This window comes from Anarhichas minor, unplaced genomic scaffold (assembly GCF_050575085.1).
Source record: "Anarhichas minor isolate MPS153535 unplaced genomic scaffold, ASM5057508v1 ptg000127l, whole genome shotgun sequence".
Taxonomy (NCBI): Eukaryota; Metazoa; Chordata; class Actinopteri; order Perciformes; family Anarhichadidae; genus Anarhichas; species Anarhichas minor.
Window position 1 is genome coordinate 179,578 of NW_027466573.1, and position 19,578 is coordinate 199,155.

Genomic DNA, 19,578 nt, shown 5'->3' on the forward strand with positions numbered 1-19,578 from the left:
AATTTATTGTTTTAAATAATGTTGTTGTAATACTCACAATTAATGCGACTTCTGCGACTTCTGCCGCTTTACATTCGACCGTTTCATCGATGCAATTTTGTCATTGCAAATTAAGCACACCGCAGAACCTGCTCTCTCCACAAAGGCTAATTCTTCAGTCCATTCGTCCTGAAATGTACGATACTCCTCATCCTTTTTTCTTTTCGCCATCTTCTTCGTCGAAGGGTTAGCTTTGAGCTAACGACCGAGAACACTGAGTCAAAAGGGGGCGTTTACCTGTTTACCCAGCAACGGCCAACGTCAGCTATTATCATCCAATAAAAATAATGGACAATTGCTCCTGCAGCCAACTGCAGCCCTGAACAGGACATGAGCAGTGGAGAATCGATGGATGGATTAAAACAAGTGATAATATTTTATGTTTTATCTGAAAAGCCGAAATCTGCGAGCCAGATGCAATCATCAAAAGAGCCACACCTGGCTCGCGAGCCATAGGTTCCCGACCCCTGATATAGAGGATCAGGACTAAACTGAGACTGGTTCATATAGAGGATCAGGACTACACTAAGACTGGTTCAGGAACAGTTTAAAGTTCCTCACAGTAACTTTAAGCTTTGAGGACTTGTTGATTGATTGTGTTCCTTGTGATAAAATGGTTGTCTGTGTTTGTCACTGGCTGTAGCTGGCTGTACAAAATGGACCCAACCTTCACAAAAAGAACCTTGATTAGCAGACTTGATGAAGGCTGACCCCAATCTCAGTGATGAGGATGATGAAGCTCCAGCCCTCAGACACGACAGCTCCACATAATACAGCAGATAACACAGTTTGAACCGAGCGATGCTGTAGTTAGAGATTCATCGCCACACAAACGAGCAATTCAATTCTTCCCGTTTTATCAATTAGACCCAAACAAGGCAGAGGCGTCAGACGGGTCCCGGATTAATTACTGACGACAATTAATTCTACGGAGAGAGCGAACTTAGACAAGCGAACGCCAGACTGACTCGGTGGTGTTGAGCTCGCTCAGGCTCTCCTCTCCAGAGACACAACAGATAGCAGCGGAAAAGACTCATTTTAATGTTTCCGGGATGACACGGTATTAATTGGAAGTCAGTGGTGCGGATGTTTGGGCGAGACTGTCAGAGCTGTTATTAGTATCTGTCAAAGTTATGAGGAGACTGCATAATTATTTTATGTTTTTGTAATCAGGTAGTTGCAACACTACGGCAAAAAGTGCAGCTAATTGGTAGCATTGTCAGCTGTGGTTATGTGGAATAACAAATTAAAGCTAAAGTTAAAGTTACTGGGAGGAACTTTTAACTGGTTGTGAACCAGTCTCAGTTTAGCAATATTAGTACAATGTTAACTCAGTGTTGTGCTCTTTTAAAGCTGTTATAGACAAATACTGCATTCTGATCTTAAAGGGGACATATGCTCATTATCAGGTTCCTTTTTAATCGTCCCTATTTCATTTAAGGCTAGTTAGAAAATATAATTTGTACGTATATCAGAGTTTATGAGTTGTGATCTTTTATCTTCTCGTGGCTGATCTGGAACTGATGCAACGTTGCACGAGGCAACGGTGACGACGGCAGCTTTTCCTGTGACAATCGTTCAAACTGTGGCTCTTTTGTGTTCAGGTGAAGCAGATCATGGAGGAGGCGGTGACTAAGAAATTTGTCCACGAAGACAGCAGCCACATCATTGCTCTGTGCAGTAAGTACACACACACACACACACACACACACACACACACACACACACACACACTTGTTGAACTCCACAGCAGGTGACTGGGTGCTGCTTCTCCGTCAAGGACACATGCTTGACGTCACTGTGCCTCTGAATCTGCTGCTGCATCAATGGAAAGTTAATACTCGCAGTGGAGCTAATGGAAACCAATTTCAGAGACAGGCTGTACAAAACCCAGGCTCTCTAAGCCCCAGACACGTGTGTGTGTGTGTGTGTGTGTGTGTGTGTGTGTGTGTGTGTGTGTGTGTGTGTGTGTGTGTGTGTGTGTGTGTGTGTGTGTGTGTGTGTGTGTGTGTGTGTGTGTGTGTGTGTGTGTGTGCCACAGATAGAGGGGTTGCCCCTCCTGACCGGATGGTAGAGCTTGCAGTCGTGTGTGAGTCACAACTTCCATGCTGGTTGAACAGATGACTCTGACGCAGTGGAAGCATTTTGCATGATAACTTAAAAAAAAAAAAAAAGAACTAGGTTTCTCAAATATATACTTAAAGAAAAACATTTTCAAAGGATGTGAATAGTTTGAGGTGTTTTTTTTGTTTTGTTTTTTAATGATGTGTGGCCAAGCCAGAGCTGTGCCAACATTACCATTTGCATCATAATTGCAGTTTGTAAATATGTGGTGTAACAGTGCTATTCAAATATGTCGTTTTAGTGCAACGTATCCTCGAATGATGTTTTACTTCCTTCAAACTTCCTGTTTTCCTACAAAAGTCCAGCAACATGTGTCGTTACATGCATACAGTTTTTTCAAAGTAAACTTCTGTCTTCAGAAGAAACTTAGTTAGGTTAGTTAGGCAACAAAACAATTTAGTTAGGTTGAGACAACAAAACAATTTAGTTAGGTTGAGGCAACAAAACAACTTAGTTATGTTGAGGCAACAAAACAACTTAGTTAGGTTGAGGCAACAAAACAACTTAGTTATGTTGAGGCAACAAAACAACTTAGTTAGGTTGAGGCAACAAAACTACTTTGTTAGATTTAGGAAAAGATCGTTGATTTTGTTTAAATAACTACAGAAGTTATGTGACCGATAAATCAACTTTGACTTCACATTTCACGAGCGATCTCCTGGTTGAAGGATTGCTTTTGGTTTGACTCTAACTCCACTCCATCCACCTCTTTATACCTGCTGGTTCATGGTTTACAAGGATTACATACAAATTTATTTCGTGGGATATCTACAAGTTCATTTTCGTAGGTGTAGCTACGAGTTCTGTATGAGAACAGCCTGTTTAGTGACTTTTTGATTGTAATATTTTACTAATATGCGTTTCTGTACAATGCATTCAGCCTAGTGGTTCGGCCATTAAACATGTCTGCCTCGTGAAAATTCAAAAAGCTAACTAAAGAACAATCACCTATTTCATCATGACCAATAACATATATCCAACCCCAACCACATCGCCCCTACCTGCCCCGTGTCCCGCGGTTATCGCCCCAAAAAACTATTTCAACGACTCTGAAATCAGCGTAAACCGTCACAAAATCTAAATGTTATCCTTTTACTTTGTTATTGTCATCTATAGTGGTTATTTGCATAAAAGATAAATTCAAATGATTAGGAAATAGATTTTTGTGGCTTTATTCAAACACTTCTTGGCATTAGTAGTTTTCATTTTGAATAATAAGTTTTGATGATGTGCGGTTGGAGGGTCAATATGCTATTAGCTACACGATGTTCCCAGATAATACTAATTCAAACTGCTCCCTTCACGCTTCCACTTCAAGGTCGAGATATCACGTCTCATACTGTGCAGGTGGAAAGATGTGAGAACTACTGGATCTAGTTCATTTATCCTGACATGTGCTGAAATTCACAGATTATAATGGCCAGTTTTTTTCCTTCCTCGTGTATTGAATTGACCCCTCTGGGCCACTGTGGTTCGACGCCATAAAAGAACAACTGCTGTCGGAGCAGAACCCTAAAGGCTGACCTGTGAACAGTGCAGTGTGGAAATTAAACTGTCTGTCTTAGTTTTAATTACAGCTATTGAATATAACATCCAGAGGCGATTCTGTGTAATGGACTTCATTTCAGCATTCTACTGTTTCTGCAAGAGCAAGATAAAAATATAATAAAGAAAGAGGTGCATTAAAAAGAACGTAATACAGATGTGACAAAAAACTGTTTCACATGTTGAACATTATGTGGTGCATCATTTTAGAAAAGTCATGTGATGTGCACCTGCATCCTATTCATAAACGATCACAATATTCCAAATCGATTCAATTCAGGTGAAATTATTAATTAATATTTAGATGATGAAATGTCATTTACCCCCAGAAAAGTACGTCTTCTGCGCCATGGTCATGAATAATGATTCATGTTTTAGCCTGTTCATAAGCGGGATGACAGTTTTCCCCAAAACTCTGCTGACTAGTTGTTTTTTGCCTCAGTTCCTTTGTCAATGACATCCTTTAGATTTTTTAATTTTCATTGACACTGTGTGAGCCCGTAAATAAAAACCGCACATGGCTTCAGTAAGAAGTAGCATTAGCGAGTAATGCTAGCGTTTGTGTTGCCTGGTCCTCTCAGTAACTTTACTGTCAGTGCAAATGTCTTTTTTCTGAAATCAGTGAGGCATGTTTTATGAAATAAATGCATGTTTTCAAGACTGCAAATGTAATGTAAAGCTTGCAGAAGACCGGCAGGTCGCACACTGACGCGCTCACTAGCAGGCTAAATTATTAGAGCGAGAGAGATAACCAGTGTAGCATGACAGCATGGTGGAATTTGCAAGCTAACTAGCGTACAGTTGACTACTTAGCTAGAATGCCAATTCCGCCAGGCTTTCATGCTACACAGGTTATAAAAATGATTTGAACGAAGTTGTCACTTATCTGGCGATAGCAATGTGCTTTCCTACACTGTGACACACGAGTGTGTGGATGAAGCATTAAAGTTGTTAAAGTTTGCTAATTTTGCGGCTGGCTAGTTAGTTAGCTACCTTAGTAATTCCACGATGCTTTATGCTACACTGGTTACAGAAAATGAGCCCAACGACAGCGCTGGGTCTAACAGTCCATCTGCCTCGCTCTTCTCCGCTAGAAGACTTCTTTGCCGGCAGGAGAGCAGGTTAGAGCTCCGGAGGTGAGCATGGCTAGCTAGTTAGCCATGCTCACCTCCCGGCAATGTAGTCCCCCAGCGGCGTAGAGGTCGGCTTATATGGTCCCGTTTGGTTAATGTTCACAAAAATACGTAATCATGTCTACTAGCAGAGAAGGGGTCTCTCAAGACCTGTTAATGCGTGTTAATGTTTTTTAATTCTCAAGAGTAGGAAATCCAAAGAAACTCGCAGATGTGTGTGGGCCTCTTCTGACATAAATCCTCTGCTCAGTGCTTCCTTAATGATGGATATCCTTGAAGGCACAGGGGGATTCACTCTGAATCCACACACAATATCACTTAAAAATCAGTTATTGAATAGTTAATGACATCTGAGTTTGAGGAAGGAAGGACATTCCCTCTATAAAATCTGAAAGATGTTCATAACACAGAGTTTTATTTTAGGTGCAGGTTGCCCATGTGTTTGGTTGTCTCCTGGTGTCTCAGATATTTATTTGATTGTTGCTAGATGTTGTATGGGAGTTCAGGGGAGAAATCTTTAGTGTCTAGTAATAAAAAAATATATGATGGCATACAGTATATCAAACCTTTTTCATTATTAGACATCAAAAATCAATACATCAGTGTCCCAAATCTCTACTCTGTCAAGTGACAATCTCCGGACTCTGAAGCTGTTTTCTAATTAAGCTTTAGCTACGTTTCCTCTTTGATGTTTGTATTCGGTTCCTTTCATGAGACAAAATAGCCGCGAGTCATCGTACAAATCCTGCCGGACCCCCTCATGGAAATTACAATGCAGCCCTGTGGAACCTTTATTGAGTGCTTTGCTCCAAATGTGCAAAATGGACAGTGTGTGTAGGTGAGAGAGAGAGAGAGAGAGAGAGAGAGATAAAAAGAGTGTGCAAGTTCATCGTCATCTTCTCCGTCTGCCTCAGGTCATTTGCTGCTATTCAGGAATTCACTTGATAAAGATAGACCTGCTGTCATCTGGAAAATCACAGCAACCAAACCAAAAACACAACATAAAGAAATAAACCCACAACAATAAAACATTAGTTGTTGTGTTTTGCACTTTAAGGCCACCACACTTATATGATACCAATACATCTGCTGGACAGGACGATTTATCTGCCGGACTCTAAATCAATTATGGATGAGTTACCTCTCATTTAATCTAGTTCAAACAAGCATCATATTTATTACTTTTAATGCCTTTACTGCTTTTAAGTGTAACAATGTATAAAGGCCTTCTATTTTCACTTCAACTCATGTAGTCATTATAAACTACAAAGTCAGTTTTTTTGTGGTTTGTTTAGATCAGAAAACATCAGATTTGGCTCCCCTTCCTACATGTCACATGCAGTTTTTTTAGAAGATCCTTCCACCCATCTGAGTATCTCCACCCCTGGATTGAGAACTACCTTTGCACCATGTTTTTCTTGCAAGCCAATCAGAGAAGACTTTTTGGGAGGAGGTCTTAATTAAAGAGACAGGCACTAAAACGGAATGTTTCAGACAGAAGGTGAATACATTTATATTCAGACAAACGGTATGAGAAAAATAAAGTGTTTATTGAACATTAAAGCATGTAAAGATGTTCTGGTAAAAACATAAAATACAAGTATGAACCTGAACATGAACATGTTATGCCCCCTTTAAGATTTCTCATCTGACCAAACAAGCTTTATTTTCCAAATTCCCAATTGTTCCATAATATCCCGGTGGTGATGTCCCTTCAGGTCTTCAGGCTGATCTGAGGCACAAGTTGTGATTTATTTTACTAGTTTATCCACAGGATGTAGTTGGCTATGCTTCTATAATAATAATATTGAAAGTGTATAAAACTGTTTCCTGTGTGAGTTCCCACCTTTTAAAACAACCAGCATGATGCCCACAAGCACACTTTTACTTGAAGGCTTTTGCCTGATGTTGGTTTTGCAAGATTTAATGTATCCACTGATATTGGGTGAGACATAAATCATGCATTAAAACCATTAACATAGAGGCTTCTTTCAGAACACTAAAATGTGTTTAATCAACCAAGAGAAGGACACACTCTAAGTAATAGATTTTGGACACAATCATAATTTAATCTCTAACTCAATATTAGAGTTACATTTTATGTGCTGTTCATCATTTGTGGTTTTATCTAATCGTATATTGTTGTGGATTTCGATCACACTCGTAAATGCCCCATAAAGTATGTAGTTAATGCTCCTCTTCATCAGTCCTGCGGGCTCACCCAGCCACGACGTCGCTGTAATGCAGGCGAATCTTCAGCCGGTTGAGCTCGCCGACTCTTCGGGAAGGTTTAAGGTAAAAGGTCAGATGCTGATGATATTCGGTGACGTCCGAGCAGGAATGAGTCACTGCTGACCGACTCTGCCTCCCTCCCAATAATCCGTCTGCCGTGAAACGTCTGCTATCGAACGCCAAACTAATTCATCAGTAGAAAACACTGTCTCACTTTATCTTAAGAATAGGAATGACTCAATTAATTAATTCAATTAATGAAAATAATCACGTTGACCGTAGACTTGTTCCGTGCATCTTTACTGATTTCACTTTCCCAAGTTCATAAGAACTGTCTTCTGCACAATAATCGGTCATACTGTGATGAAACGTGTGATTTACCCTCCTTACACACACCTCTATTCATCTTCCAAATCTTCAAACACATGGCATCTCATTGTAATTGACCTATTGTGCTTTTATATGATCTCAAAAGGGGAGGGGTGCATCTTCAGATCTTGCTTTGGAAGACACTTATTGGATTATAAGACTTCTATTTTGTGCAAAGTTGGCCTGAGTCAAAATTACAAGCTTGTGAAGTATCCAACATGGAAAAGGTTCATCCTCTGATGAGCATGAATGTGATCTGTAGATCTCGTGGGAATCTGTTTGGTCATTGTTGAACCAAATGTTTGGAAGGTGTTAGATCTGCAAAATGAGTCGACAGACAAAGTGTGCAGAATGAAATTATGTGCAAACAACCTGAAGAGTATCAAGAGAACAATAATGTGAATCTACAGCATACAGTGTCCTCCATCTGCACAAATGTCAACATGTCGCTGCGACTCATCTCTTCCTTCCGCCTCCGGGCTTCCTCAGAGTTTTGCTAATGGACTTTGTGTGTGGAGATTATGTTATTAGTGAACACTTTCCTCTGTGTCTCTTATTCTGGGGGACGGAGGACGGCTGCTTATTAAATCAGAAGCAACACCTGAAATGCGATTTGCATAACTGAGGTACGATTGCTGGGCCGCCTACAAAACCTTTAAATATTTTAGAGGGTTGGAGGCAGTAACCCGTGTGCAGCTGCTCCCTCAGCGTGCCCTTTACACCGCCGCCATTGCTTGTGTTGTCCGTTCATTACCGATGAAGATAAGATGATGTCTGCGTGGGGGGGAAATGTCTCTCTGCAGCAGGACAGTAGTGATACAAATCTGCAAGAAAACGGTGGGTTGTGAAAGTAGAACGTATGATAATTTCTGTACATTTGAAAGAAACTGTGACACTAAAAAGTGACGAAATCTGCATTTAATACGAGATAATGGAAATAGCATAATAAAACAATTTTGTAGTTTATGTTCAAGATATGCAAAACATAGATATGTGGTATTTCTTTACGGATAGAAAATACAAACTTTATTATGTATAGTCTTTGAAAGTCTTTCAGGTCTATCGATGCCACTAGCTGAAATCTTCCGGTCACTTCTGCTCCCTAGTTGTGAAAAAAACAACATGGCGACGGTCGTAATCCAAGATGGCGACAGCGAAATTGGCAAACTCGAGGCTTCAAAACGTCAGTCCACAAACCAACGGGTGCCGTCACGATGACTACGTCCACTTCTGATATACAGTCTGTGATATTATTGTACTGGAACTAGAAACACTAGAAAATGGACTAAAAGCCCAAAATGCGCTGTTGTTCACCAACAGGACATATTATAGTGTATTAGATGTAGCAGACGGACAGAAGTGATTCGGAGAAATGCATTGACTCGTATGCATTATACGAAAATGAGGGTGAAATGGAGGTAAACTGTGTCTTTCTAGCTGCGGCCCATCCATTAGCCGTCTCCCTCCCTCTGTAATTGCTGCATTAAAGCTCGGCCATAACGAGCTTTTTAAAAGCTCGTGATGAAAGCAACTTCGTAACACGATTGCTAGAGCCAACGCGAACAGAGAATCTGCCTCGTACTCATTTCCATGTATGTGGTTTAATACGTTTTAATAATATGCTGACTTATTGGTGAACAATAATTGAATAAAAGGTTTCTGGGGAGAAAAAGTACTGCATTCATGCAGATGGGTCTCCGTGTGAACCTACAGCAGAGAATATCTTCATGAACTTTGAAGAAATAATGTCCATCTGCAGTATGAATTCATATCAGCTCTGAGCTTCTGCGGCTGTCTGCTCGTGTTTTTCCCTCCGTGAGCTGAATCTAGTGGATATTACAGTGGAATATAATGACCAACAACAACAACATCATTCTCTGTGATGCTGGGAAAAACTAGTGCTTTATGAGTGTAATAGTCTGCTTTTATTGCCGCCCTCGGAGCCTTGGAGGGAGCGCTGAGAGGCTTGAGGTTTCTTTTAAGCTCTTTGTGCAGTTTATTCACAGCAGCTTTATCCCGGCAGATCAACATGGTGAGTTATGGACATCGACACCGTGTAGCCCCAAATAAAATTCACAATTCAAGCACCTGTGAAGATCGACAAAAAGCGTAATGTTTTGTGAAGAGGTGAAAAAGCAGAGCGTACAAATCGAGGCGGAGATAAAACCCATATCTCTTTAATTATAAATTAGCCTTGGTAGGTTCATGGTATGAAGCAGGCTATAATTGTAAGTGCTGTTTGATCTTATTTTACAAACCTCACGTTGCATATCATTATTTACGTTACGGTGTTGCTCAAAAACAAACTAAAATGGTAAACGACTCATTTTACTTTCGGTGGAAACTCTTGAAGTCACAGTAGAGACAGACAGACAGCAGATGATTGAGAGGTAAACGGTGAACTATTCACTGCATTAACTGTAAAGAAAACCCTTTTAATATCCCAATAAACTAATGTCAAAATACAGTTGTGGAAGCAAAGACTGTGGACGTAGTCATCGTGACGTTTGTGGACTGACGTTACAATCTCGCCGTCGCCATCTTGGAATATGACCGTCGTCATGTTGTTGTTTTTTTAACCGATAAACAGGAAGTGACCATATATGGACTGAGGAGGAGTGACATAGAGACTGCATATACGTCTCTGGTAGAGACCTGTCAATCACCGTGTAGCCCCGCCCTAAAGCATCCCCTGCTTTATGGTCTGTTTGACTCTAAATGGACCATAATGTACTAAATGAACATCATGCTGTGTTGAAGAAGACTTGAAACTAGAGATTGAGACCATAAACTCATGTTTACAATGTTTACTGAGGTAATAAATCAAGAGAGAAGTAGAGTCATTTTCTCATAGACTTCTATACAACCAGAGGAGTCGCCCCCTGGTGGACACTAGAGAGAATGCAGCTTTAACACATGAAGCATCTGCTTCACTCAACAGAACCGGAGGTTGCCTTCTGGGTGGAAGAAGTACTCACATCTCTACTTGAGGAAAAGTAGGGATATTGTAAAATACTCTGTTAAAAGTCCTGCATTAAAAATGTTATTCAAGTGAAATTACAAAAGTATTAGCACCAAAATATACATGAAATTAAATGTACTCATAATGCAGAGTGATATATATATTATATGATTTTGTTATAATCATTGTTGGCTTTAAAGTGTTTCACTTTAATGTTGCAGCTGGTAAAGGTGGACCTCAGTAGAATCAGGGGGAATCTTCGCCAACAAACCCCTCACATCTTAGAAACACCCCTGCCTAAGGAGAAGCATTGTTGATATCCAATAATACTCAGACGAAAGTGAAGTTTGAGCTGAATTCTAGGTTTATAGGGAGCTTGTAAATAGTCTTGGAGGGACCATTAATACATGGTTGTTTCTGTGGAAACACAGGAAATTGAGCAGAGGACGCGAGCAGCTCTCCCATTGGAGAGACCGCTCCTCTCACTCTGCTTTCTTTCCATCACGACCGGCTCATTCATGTCTCCGTATCTCTGATTAATCATCAAATCCTTTCCAACGTCTGCGTAAATGCCTTCGTGTTGGGATTGAGGAGAAAACATGCAAATGCTTTAATTTTGACATATCTCGACGGACGAAACGCACACTCAAAATACTGAATGTATTCATTTTGTGTAGATAATTTGCCCAGTACTTCCTGTTCCTGCTCCACCTGTCATCTTTCCATATCCTCTGATATACTGCAGACGTATGGTTGGGCAGCATTTCATTTTGTATTATACAGTTTAATCTGAACCAACGAGCACGTACTGTACCGTATTTTAATAATCAAGAGAGAAGTAGAGTCATTTTCTCATAGACAACCAGAGGAGTCGCCCCCTGCTGGTCAGTAGAGAGAATGCAAGTTTTAAGAGACTTCCGCATCGGCTTCACTCGGCAGAACCGGAAGTTGCCGCCTACTTTTGGCTCTGCTTTGGTCTCCACCAACCTCTGAGAGAAATAGTGTATTACTCTTTATCAGCACTGCCTAAGAGGTCTGGTGAGACACAGACCCCTACTAACAAAGACAATTAGCTTAAAGAGGCTAAAACGCAGCAGCGCTAATGGGACGCTATTTCTTTGTGATTTCATTACTACGAACAATCTCTTTTTAATCGTATAGAATAATTTAATTCACTCTCTTCTTGCTGTTTTTTTTTTAGGCTTTCAGCGTCGTGAACTTTCACACCCGTCAAAACTCAATACAAATTGGATTCTGTTTGTTTTTGTATAATTTGGGTGAGCATTTGTGCTGACGTAGAGAATAAGTGGCAGGTGCATCTGGAGCTGTCTCCACTGAGATCATTAGCAGATCTAATGAAGACTAAGCTAATTAGGCAGCGCTTGCTCGTCTCCCTTTTCTGTCGGTCTAACAAACTCTACCTCGGGCTGATTGTCACCTCTCACAGTTGTGCAGCTCCAGAGCCTTTAATGCGTCACTGCACACAGCCGGCTTTCTTCTTCACTTTTAAAATGACAGTCACCAAATGTTGTCCTTCTTTCTTCCGGCACTTCCAGATCCAACTAAAGTTTCAGCAAACTTCTGACAGAAAAACACGTATTCATTTCATTTATAGGAGTTTCAAAATGAGGACATTTTCGTTGTGTTACAGATATAATTTACATTTTTACAGTAATACAGAAATATTCAATATTTTGTTACGGTCATAGGAATGTGTTGTGTGTTAACTATTTCACAGCATTTGTGTGAGCTGACAACAGGCTCAGATGCATCATCTCTTTTGATCAACACGTCTCTGTGTATGCAAACGCAGCATATATGTAATATATAGCTGAGTGCATGTGCAGGCTGTGATCGATGCCTTTAATAATCCTGGTAGCTTCAGGCCCGACAGGTTGACAGACACATGAGGTGGATGTGTGTGTCTCTACCGTTTTATTGTGACATAATAGTTTATTACTGTTTAGATTTAACTGGTGTTTGATTTGTAGCTCTCATACCTTCATGCCTTCAAGGAAAAATCCACCTTTAAAATCCATCAACAATGATAAATAAGTTGTTGAGCTCGTGCTCAAAGCGACTGTTGGCAGCATCACATCACATGTATCTCCAGAACAGATGGGGAAGAAATCCAGGATCTTTTTAAGAGGCGGTAACATAAAGTACTGTTCACACCTCTGAGCAAAGACCTCCGAGCCACACAAAGAAGACTTCTTTTCAAAGCCTTGAAGGGAATTCTTCTGGTGAGTGATCACTGCACCGAGGCGCCACTGAACTGCTAAATCTCTCTTTTTGGGGGGTTTGTGAAATGGTTTGATTTTGACTTGGAGCAGATAAAACTGGAGAGCTTTTATTCGCAGAGAGAGGTCAGGCTGCTCCTGAAGCTATGATCCCTCACCAGCACATCTGCTTTAAAGATATTAATGATACACTTATCAAAGGCTGAGGTTACACTTTTCTTTGCCATTCTCTCTGATCCCAATGCGAGCAAGACCCGATCTCTTGACTTGACAGTTAATGCGTCACAGCATGATCGGATGACAAAAGTCGCATTGAAAAGGCCAAAGTTCAACATGCCAAACCCCAGATCATAAACTTGATAGTGTAGTAACATCATTGAAATGTATTCCGGCTATTTCTTTAGAAGGGCCAGTTTCATATTTATTCCTGGCAATAATTCTTTGGTTCAGAAAGGTTGAATATAGACCCATCAGAGGCTTTATCCAGCACTATATCTGATATAAATATACCCTATTCCACTATTGTTATCCATTTGCGAGTGTCTACACCTGTCTGACTGGATGAGTCATGCTGCCGCTCCTAAGTTTGGTGCAGATAGAAATAGAAAAAAGTAAGATAGTCGGGGGGGGGGGGGACACTGGTGGAACGACGACCAGAGAGTCCTGAGACGGACGCAAGAGTTTGCAAAGGGAAAAATATAAAAAATAGCACGGAGGAGAGATGAAACACGGCAGATATGATATTGATTTTTAGCAGAGAGGATGGGAAACACTCGCTCCTTCCGCCCACTTTCTCCTCGAGCTGCCCAACTCCCACATGGGAACCACAGAGTCTGCTGCTGAACAGGTGACCAGTGTTCATGCAGCAGATTTATGCAGCTTTTCTTTCTCTCGCACAAAGTGTTGTTGTGGCGAGCAGTGAAGAGGATCTCGTATATATAAGTGCTTTAAAAAATAGTTCTGGCATCGGGGGGGGAAGCTAAACTTGAGTGTGCCGTCGTATCGCTATGACTTTTAAAAGAGGTCACAACCCAATCTTCCTCTCGCAAATAAATAGTTTAATTCACAAGCAATGAAATACACCCCCGTATTCATAGAAGATATAGAAACCTTTCAATCTCGCATAGAAGAGGCCGAATGGAATCACAAATCCTGCCTACAATATGAAACAAATGGACTCAAATTAAAGCTGTGCTCCAGGGCAACTTATTATATCAGCTGCTCCGAACTCCTGAGAGGGAAAGAGAAAAATGTGAATTTCATACCCAGAAATCCTGTGAGGTAAAAAGAAATCAATCAGGCCTCATCTTTACCAGCGCTGGATTTCTGTTTCATTTAATCTCTTCCTCTGGGCTCACGTCTCCCATCAGTGAGAACACCGTGAATCCATTCAGGCAAACAGGGGCGTTTTCAGGCATTCAATTATGGGGGGGGGATTTCTTTCATAAATACCCAGAGTGCAGCTTTAATTAATAGTCTTACCTGAGTCTAAATGTGTCTGTGGTTCTTTCTAGTCCTGCTGCTCTATGGAATCAGGGCGACCATAGCGAGAAGAAGAAAAACCTTACAAATGTGCAGAATGACACAGTTACCATGCCACAAATCATAACGAATTTCTTTGATAATGTATTTTAGCACATTTGTATAGCCTCTCCCCTCCCCTCCCCTCTCCTCTCTCCTCTCTCCTCTCCTCTCTCCTCTCCCCTCCCCTCCCCTCCCCTCCCCTCTCCTCTCTCCTCTCCTCTCTCCTCTCCCCTCCCCTCTCCTCTCCTCTCCACTCCTCTCCTCTCATCTCTCCTCTCCTCTCATCTCCTCTCCCCTCCCCTCCCCTCCCCTCTCCTCTCTCCTCTCTCCTCTCCTCTCTCCTCTCCCCTCCCCTCCCCTCTCCTCTCCTCTCCTCTCCTCTCATCTCCTCTCCCCTCCCCTCCCCTCCCCTCCCCTCTCCCCTCCCCTCTCCTCTCTCCTCTCTCCTCTCTCCTCTCCCCTCTCCTCTCCTCTCCTCTCATCTCCTCTCCTCTCCTCTCCTCTCATCTCCTCTCCTCTCCTCTCCCCTCCTCTCCTCTCTCCTCTCCTCTCTCCTCTCATCTCCTCTCCCCTCCCCTCCCCTCCCCTCCCCTCTCCTTTCCTCTCTCCTCTCTCCTTTCCTCTCCTCTCTGTGTTCAGCAGCCTGAAGTTCAGTCAAAGTTTCACAGAATTGTTGTCAGTCACATGACTGTTGGTCTCAGGAGAATCAATCACGGCTTCACTAAGGAGCTCAGAATCTTATGTTTTTTACAGAATCCGGTTCCAGTAAACGGTTTAGGGCGAGAGAGGAAATGAGACACGTAGAATAAAATGTTTTTGATGAAATATCACAATTTTAAGCTTCGTTTGGTTTGGTTTCTCTGATGGAAGAGTTCGTCACACATGATGTGTTCAAAGACCATTGGAAAGATGAACATTTGATGATGTTTTTTTCACAGCTTATGGCTCTGATAAACCGTGTAGTTTTGGTGATTGTTTAAAGAAAACATGCTTTTCAACCCCGCCGGCGGGTCTTGCATGGGTGGACTGCTGCTATTTATCAACAAGGACCACGAAAATCCTTCTCGTGTGTGTGTGTGTGTGTGTGTGTGTGTGTGTGTGTGTGTGTGTGTGTGTGTGTGTGTGTGTGTGTGTGTGTGTGTGTGTGTGTGTGTGTGTGTGTGTGTGTGTGTGTGTGTGTGTGTGTGTGTGTGTGTGTGTGTGTGTGTGTGTGTGTGTGTGTACTTCTATCGAGATAAACGTTGATATTTGCTTTTTGAAGATGAGCAGCAGGACAAAGGAACCTGTCGACAGGTAGAACTCTTCAGGATCTTTCTCACGCAGGTCTGGCTGGACTGTGTCTGTTTGTGTGTTTTTCTGGCAAACCTGCAGAGAGGATCAGGGCCCTCTGAGTCTGACAGAGTTAGTGTAGAGTGAGTCTCTTGCGTGGGACGGGGTGGATGCTGGAAGGAGAGCGGATATGGTCAAGGGAGTCAGCCAGGTCGGCATGGGGACCGATCTGCATCTGGTTGGCGTCGGGTAAAAAAATAAACCTGAACTGTTGCTGCAGCGTGACGGAGCTTCAGCCTCGGCTGGAGTCTGAGCTTTCTCAGAGCGAGAGATCGCAGCGTCTGCTGTGACTGAGACTGTAGTCGCGTGATATGGCGAATGTGAGAGGGATCGGGGGGGTTCAGGGCACGGCTCAGAGAAACCTAATTATACACGGAGACGAGTCACAGCGGGGATAAAAGATGCAGAGACGACCAGCGGGGGGGGGGGGGGGGGGGGGAACAAAGTCAAGCAGGATGTCGTTTATGACGAGTCGGATGCACAAAGAAACAAACACACAATTTGATAGAATTCTCTCACAGATATGACAAACCCCTTCACTCTGCAGGTCTGTTCATCTTTGACAACCTTCTCAAACACATGAATACTGCACACACACACACACACACACACACACACACACACACACGCGCGTATCTGTTTTTAATGGACATCCTCTGTTTCCACAGGAGAGATAAACACTCATCTTATCTCCAGGCCTTTAATCTGTGTGTGTGTGTGTGTGTGTGTGTGTGTGTGTGTGTGTTTATCGCCTCGTGATTCACGCCTCATCTTTACACCTCTTCCTCCACTCTCTCACGCTTCCTCCGTTCACCTTGTGACTTCCAACACCTCCTCTCTCTCTCTCTCTCTGCCGTCTCTTTTCTTGTTTTCACACGGTGCTTTTCAATTATTCCTGTTTACCAGTGAAAACACAGAGAAGTGATGAGGAGCGTGCTCGGTGTTTAGATCCTGTGAGTGGTTTTAGATGTGAGATAAAGCAGCAGACGTTAGTGCTGAACTAGTCGAGAGTTTTTCTGAAGAGGCTCTTTTATAAAGGGACTATAATGGCTCTATTAATGGTGGATAAATCATTTACTTAATATGAACAACTTATAAAATGTTATTTCTTCGGGACATTTATAAACTTGTTCTAAGAACCCTTTATTCAGAATTGCACATGACTTACAAACTTTAGAAAATGTAACTTTCTTGCACCAGCGAGCCTCTCAAGTTCATCTTAAAACAATCCAGACATTTGCACATGCATGATAAAAGAAGGTTTGGTTGCTGTAATCATTCCTCTTATCCATACGGGCTGCAAAGATATCTGCTCCCGAAGCCATTTCATTGTAAGTTACGGGGGTACAAAATCCTCTCTTATTTGCTCATTTCCTGCAAAAATGACTCCTTAAGTCCAGATGTTAATGTTGAAATGAGGCTTTGGCAGACAAATCAAGTGGGTATCATTCAGAAGTTACACTGTTTTTTTAAAATACTCTGTGCTTCCACAAGCAGTGTTTCCTTGCTGAGCCAAGGAACAGAACGAGTGACATGAAGAGGGACTTTGGTACAGAAGCAGATCATAACTTTGAAAGATACCCACTCGATTTGTGCTGAAGCCTGGACGTTAGGAGTCATTTCAGCACAGAGCAGTGGATGGATGTGGATGTCGTCTCCCAGAACTCACAGAGAAACAGCTTTAAGAAGGGGATTTCAAAGAAAGACTTAAAGAAATGATCCTTTAGGTTGAGTCTAAGACGAGTCCAACTCTGTTGTTGTAGATCGAGTGAAGCTAAAGTCCAAATGGGGACGAGTCCAATTTAGCCTATAGCTATATTTAACAAATTCAATTCTACAACCAGGCTGACAAAGGAAATGTACAGCTACTATAACAGTCATATGGTCTTAGCAATACTTCACAGATTTTCCTCATTGTGCAGGTCTAGTCTCAAGATATCACAGTTGTGCATACATTGAGATAGAAAGTCTAAAGGTATGATGGTTTACTGTTGCATACAGTAGCAAAGAGACACAGATGGTATATAAGAAGTGGACGTAGTCGTTGTGACGTCACCCATTGGTTTGTGGACTGATGTTTTGAAGCCTCAAGGTTGGCATTTTGTCCATCGCCATCTTGGTTTTTAGCCGTCGCCATCTTGTTTTTTTTTGCAACCAGAAGTGATACAAGAGGGCGGAGCTAAGTGCAACCGAATGAGACATTTTTAGGCGACCAAAATATAACAATTAACCTTCATGAAGTGAAAACACACTGTGAAAGGGTTAAAGTTGTAAAACAAAAACACAGACCAAACAAGGCGTGGTAGCAACCTGCCAATCACCGTGTAGCCCCGCCCTACAGCATCCCCTGCTTTATGGTCTGTTTGACTCTAAATGGACCATAATGTACTAAATGAACATCATGCTGTATTGAAGAAGACTTGAAACTAGAGATTGAGACCATAAACTCATGTTTACAATGTTTACTGAGGTAATAAATCAAGAGAGAAGTGAACTAAAGAGCCAAAAACACAAAGCACCATGCTGGAGGAGGAGAGAGAAGTTTTCACGACCCGGCAAGCCAAAGGTTCTTCTTATTTGCTTATAACTGTTATATAAAGCGTTAGTAAATAATTTATTAACCATTGATGAATAAATTCTGTCAAGGTTATCCTATTATAAAGTGGTACTTGAGAGTTGAATGTAAAAATAAGCTCCTCAGCCGAAACACAAAGCCCATCATCCCTTCATGGAAGATCACTAGTTGCTGCTGTGATCTATGAATTTATTTCACAAAGCGTGAGCTGTCGGATGATTCTCCACTTCACATCCACCAAACGAATAGCTTCCAGCGGTGCCACGGCGGCAGCTGGCTGGCATTTTTCAGAGCAGCCCTTCTCTTAACTGGCATCGTGTCCCATTACGGAGAATCAATGCTTCCACTGCGAGGAGACAGATGTGCTCATTATGTTTAGAGCGGAGCACTAATCACGGTGATTGTCAGAGACAATCTGGGGCTGATTAAGCGCCGGCGTTGGAGGGAGGCTGCTGTGTCTGTTTGCATGTGGCTTCTCACCGAGGGGGGTAACGGCGTAACAAAAACACACCCGACGACACACGGATATTTAAGTTTCTGCTGAGGATGCTTGATGTGCAGCTGAAACTTAGAAACGGGCTGTTTGTGATGCGTGAGGTCTGACGGCTGGTTTTTGACGTCACGGTGCTTTTCAAGGAGGCAGCTGTGCTGTGGTGTCTCTGCTCGCAGTCCTCTTCAGTCTCAAAACAACAAATGCATGCGCTAAACAACTGCTAAATGTCAGTCGAATTGTAATATTTTACAGAGAACCGTGCATTTAGACATTAAAACATTAAAGGGGACATATCGTGCTCATTTCTAGGTGCATACTTGTATTAAAGGTTTCTACTAGAACGTGTTTACACGCTTTAATGTTCAAAAAACACATGTTCTTATCCTGTCTGTCTGAATATACCTGTATTCACCTTTTGTCTGAAACGGTCCGTTTTAGCGCCTGTCTCTTTAAGAGATCCTCCAGTAAAGACCCAGTTTGCTCTGATTGGCTTGTGAGAAAAATATGGTGCACTTTTGCAAAGTTGCAGCCCATGAAAAAACTGACTGGGTAGTCTTATTTCAGTTTGTGGGTTGGCAGACACTCCAGATACTAAATGTATGTGCACATAAACTGAAAAAGGGAATTTTTTCATGATTTAAGAGCCAAGACCTAACTTTGTGAGTTAGTAAACTCAAAGTAAAGTCACTTTTTTATACATTCAGATGATTCTGGACCCAGTCTACAGTCTAGTTTTTATTTCAGTGGCAGAAATCAGGTCATTTTGTTGCCTCGTTCCAGACCTCTGAATCGCCTCCCACAACTCCAAGTTGTTCCCAGCGATTCAAAAACGGTCTGTTGTGTTTTGTTTTGGCATTTCTAAGAAATAATCAACCATTCTCATTGTAAGGAGGATTAAGAATATGGATATCAAATGCTTAGCTTCTTTCTAAATCGACATTTTGCTTCGATTGCTGTCAGGTTCACTGATTGTATTTCAGTCTCATTATCATGCTAGTAAAAAACTCCTTAAA

General features: G+C 41.9%; 1 protein-coding gene across 1 annotated transcript in view; it reads left to right on the forward strand.

Annotated features, from left to right (window-relative positions):
- The window catches only part of LOC142941090 (small G protein signaling modulator 2-like), a 52,559-nt gene that overhangs the window by 8,145 nt on the left and 24,836 nt on the right, over positions 1 to 19,578 (forward strand). The window contains exon 2 of the mRNA XM_076083352.1: positions 1,644 to 1,719. Coding sequence (XP_075939467.1) covers positions 1,644 to 1,719 — 76 coding nt within the window. The remainder of the gene's footprint in view (positions 1 to 1,643; positions 1,720 to 19,578) is intronic.